Below are 2,612 nucleotides of genomic sequence, written 5' to 3'. Positions count from 1 at the left end.
ATGGATGCTCTAAACCAAACAAGAGTGGCTGAATTCGTCTTCTTGGGACTCACTGATAACTGGATGCTGGAGATACTGTTTCTCATAGCGTTCTCTGTCACTTACGTGCTTACCCTTTCGGGAAACATTCTCATTGTGGTTACCATAGTTTCCACTCCACGTCTTCACACCCCCATGTATTTCTTCCTGAGCAATCTGTCCTTTATTGACATCTGCCACTCATCTGTCACTGTGCCCAAGATGCTGGAGGGTTTGCTTTTAGACAGGAAGACCATTTCTTTTGACAACTGTATTGCACAGCTCTTCTTTCTACATCTTTTTGCCTGTGCTGAGATCTTTCTGCTCACCATTATGGCATACGATCGTTACGTAGCTATCTGTACTCCGTTACACTACCCTAACATAATGAACCTGAGGGTCTGTGTGCAGCTCGTCTTTGCGCTCTGGTTAGGGGGTACCATTCACTCCCTGGTACAAACCTTCTTGACTATTCGTCTGCCTTACTGTGGCCCCAATATTATTGATAGCTACTTCTGTGATGTGCCTCCTGTCATCAAGCTGGCCTGCACAGATACCTACCTCACAGGAATGCTCATCGTGTCCAACAGTGGAACCATCTCTCTCTCCTGTTTCTTGGCCTTGGTCACCTCCTACACGGTCATCCTGGTTTCCCTTAGGAAACAGTCGGCTGAAGGGCGCCGGAAAGCTCTGTCTACGTGCTCAGCCCATTTCATGGTGGTTGCCCTCTTCTTTGGGCCATGCATATTCCTTTATACTCGCCCAGACACCAGCTTCTCCATCGACAAGGTTGTGTCTGTGTTCTACACGGTGATCACTCCTTTGCTGAATCCCCTCATTTATACTTTGAGGAATGAGGAGGTCAAAAGTGCCATGAGACAGCTCAGACAGAAGCATGTTTTTTTAATGAAGTCACACACGTGATGGACATTGGGATAGCAGACATAATTGTGGCCATGTTCTCAATGAAAGAGCAAAAGTAGAGTAAATATTATTTGATGAAATGGTGTGGACTAGGGAAGACTTCTGCATTAGAGAGAGGGATTTACTAGCTATTATTTAAATAAAGGAAAATGGGGTCGAATGCGTAAGGAAGAATCTGGAAAAGTTTAAAGAAGATTTCTGGTTTCACCAGTGAAACAATACAATTGGGAGATCTCAATTCACTTTAAATTTCAGGAAGAGAGAAACTGTGAGAAGCTAATCTCTTATACTGTTCTGTGGGTTATTGCTATCGGGAAGTTATATATTGTATCTATATTTTATATATTATAATGGTTTCCATCTTGCTTTCAAATACATATTTCAAAGTGTTTATTGAAAATTTTTCTGGTTTATATTGAATGAAATTTTGCTACTCTTTAAAGTTATCTCTAGGCAATTTTGTACTTTTTGCAATACTATTAATTTGAGAAAATCAAGGCAAAGGTGTATAAAGAACTAATTTGAAAAATAACCTTTATTAAGGTAAAATTTACATTCCATAAAAATGCAAAATGCACCATTTTTTTTTCTTTTTAGAGAGAAGTTTTTGCTAAAGGGTGCATGTGCTTGCCGGAGAGACAGAGAGAGAGCAATCACTCCCCAGGAAGATGGCTATATCGCAATCTCTTCTCTTCCATTCTCCTCTCAGGATTTTGGACACTCATGCACATGTGCGCAGCATGAGTTTTAAGTCACTGGGCTGGGGTCTTGAACTGGAATCGACCATGTGAGACTCCAGCGACATAACCATTATACCACCTGCTGGTCCCAAAATGCACCAATTTTAATTGTGCAGCTTGGTAAGTTTTGGCAAAGATTTACATATATCCATCTCCCAATTGAGATATGGAACATTTCCATCATCCCCACAAGCTTTCTTCAGCCCCTTACCAGTCAACTCTTGTATCTCTACTTACACATTCAAGGATTGGATTTTTGTCACTGTAGATTAAAATCGTCTAGCTTCATATGAATGAAGTCTTGAGAGAAGAGTATGTACTCTTCTGTGTTTGGTTTCTGCTGCATGCTGTTTCTAGGATTAATCCATGTTTTTGTGGGAATCAGTAGTTCGTTCCTATATATTGTTGAGTAAGTTTTAATTGCATGGGTATTTCACAACTTGTTTATTAATTCATGTATTGATGGACATTTGGGTGTTTCCAGGTTTTGACAATTGAGAATAAAGTAGCTACAAAGATTATGTACAGGTTATTTGGGATAATGTTTTCATCTCTCTAGGGAAAAATAAAGGAATTAAGGAGAAAAATGGAGAGGCAAGACATTTGAGGGACACAGAAATGGAGGATTGTCTGTTGATAACGCGTATGATGATGTCTTCAACTGGACTGGCGGGAAGTGTGCTCATGTTGGGTAAATTCATTTTACGAGTTGCAGTGATGTACAGTAATTGAATGCATTAAAAAAATAATTCTTGGATCACATGGCAAGTGTATGTTTAACTTTGTAAGATGTTGTAAAACTGTTTTTCCAGAGTGGTTCTATGACTTTATACTCTTACCAGAAGAATGAGAATTTTACATTCAACAATTGTATTGTCAGTTCTTAATTTTAGGCATTCTGATGAATGTGTGGTTTTAATTTCTATTTCT

At 39.4% G+C, this 2,612-nt stretch overlaps 1 protein-coding gene across 1 annotated transcript; it reads left to right on the top strand.

Annotated features, from left to right (window-relative positions):
* On the top strand, positions 1 to 942 carry OR4E2 (olfactory receptor family 4 subfamily E member 2). The gene has a single exon (XM_006161413.1). The coding sequence runs from the start codon at positions 1 to 3 to the stop codon at positions 940 to 942; it is 942 nt and encodes a 313-aa protein (XP_006161475.1).
* Positions 943 to 2,612: the final 1,670 nt, after the last annotated feature.

The sequence above is a fragment of the Tupaia chinensis genome, unplaced genomic scaffold (assembly GCF_000334495.1).
Source record: "Tupaia chinensis unplaced genomic scaffold, TupChi_1.0 Scaffold138584_1, whole genome shotgun sequence".
NCBI lineage: Eukaryota > Metazoa > Chordata > Mammalia > Scandentia > Tupaiidae > Tupaia > Tupaia belangeri.
This window is presented reverse-complemented; position numbering and strand designations above follow the sequence as displayed.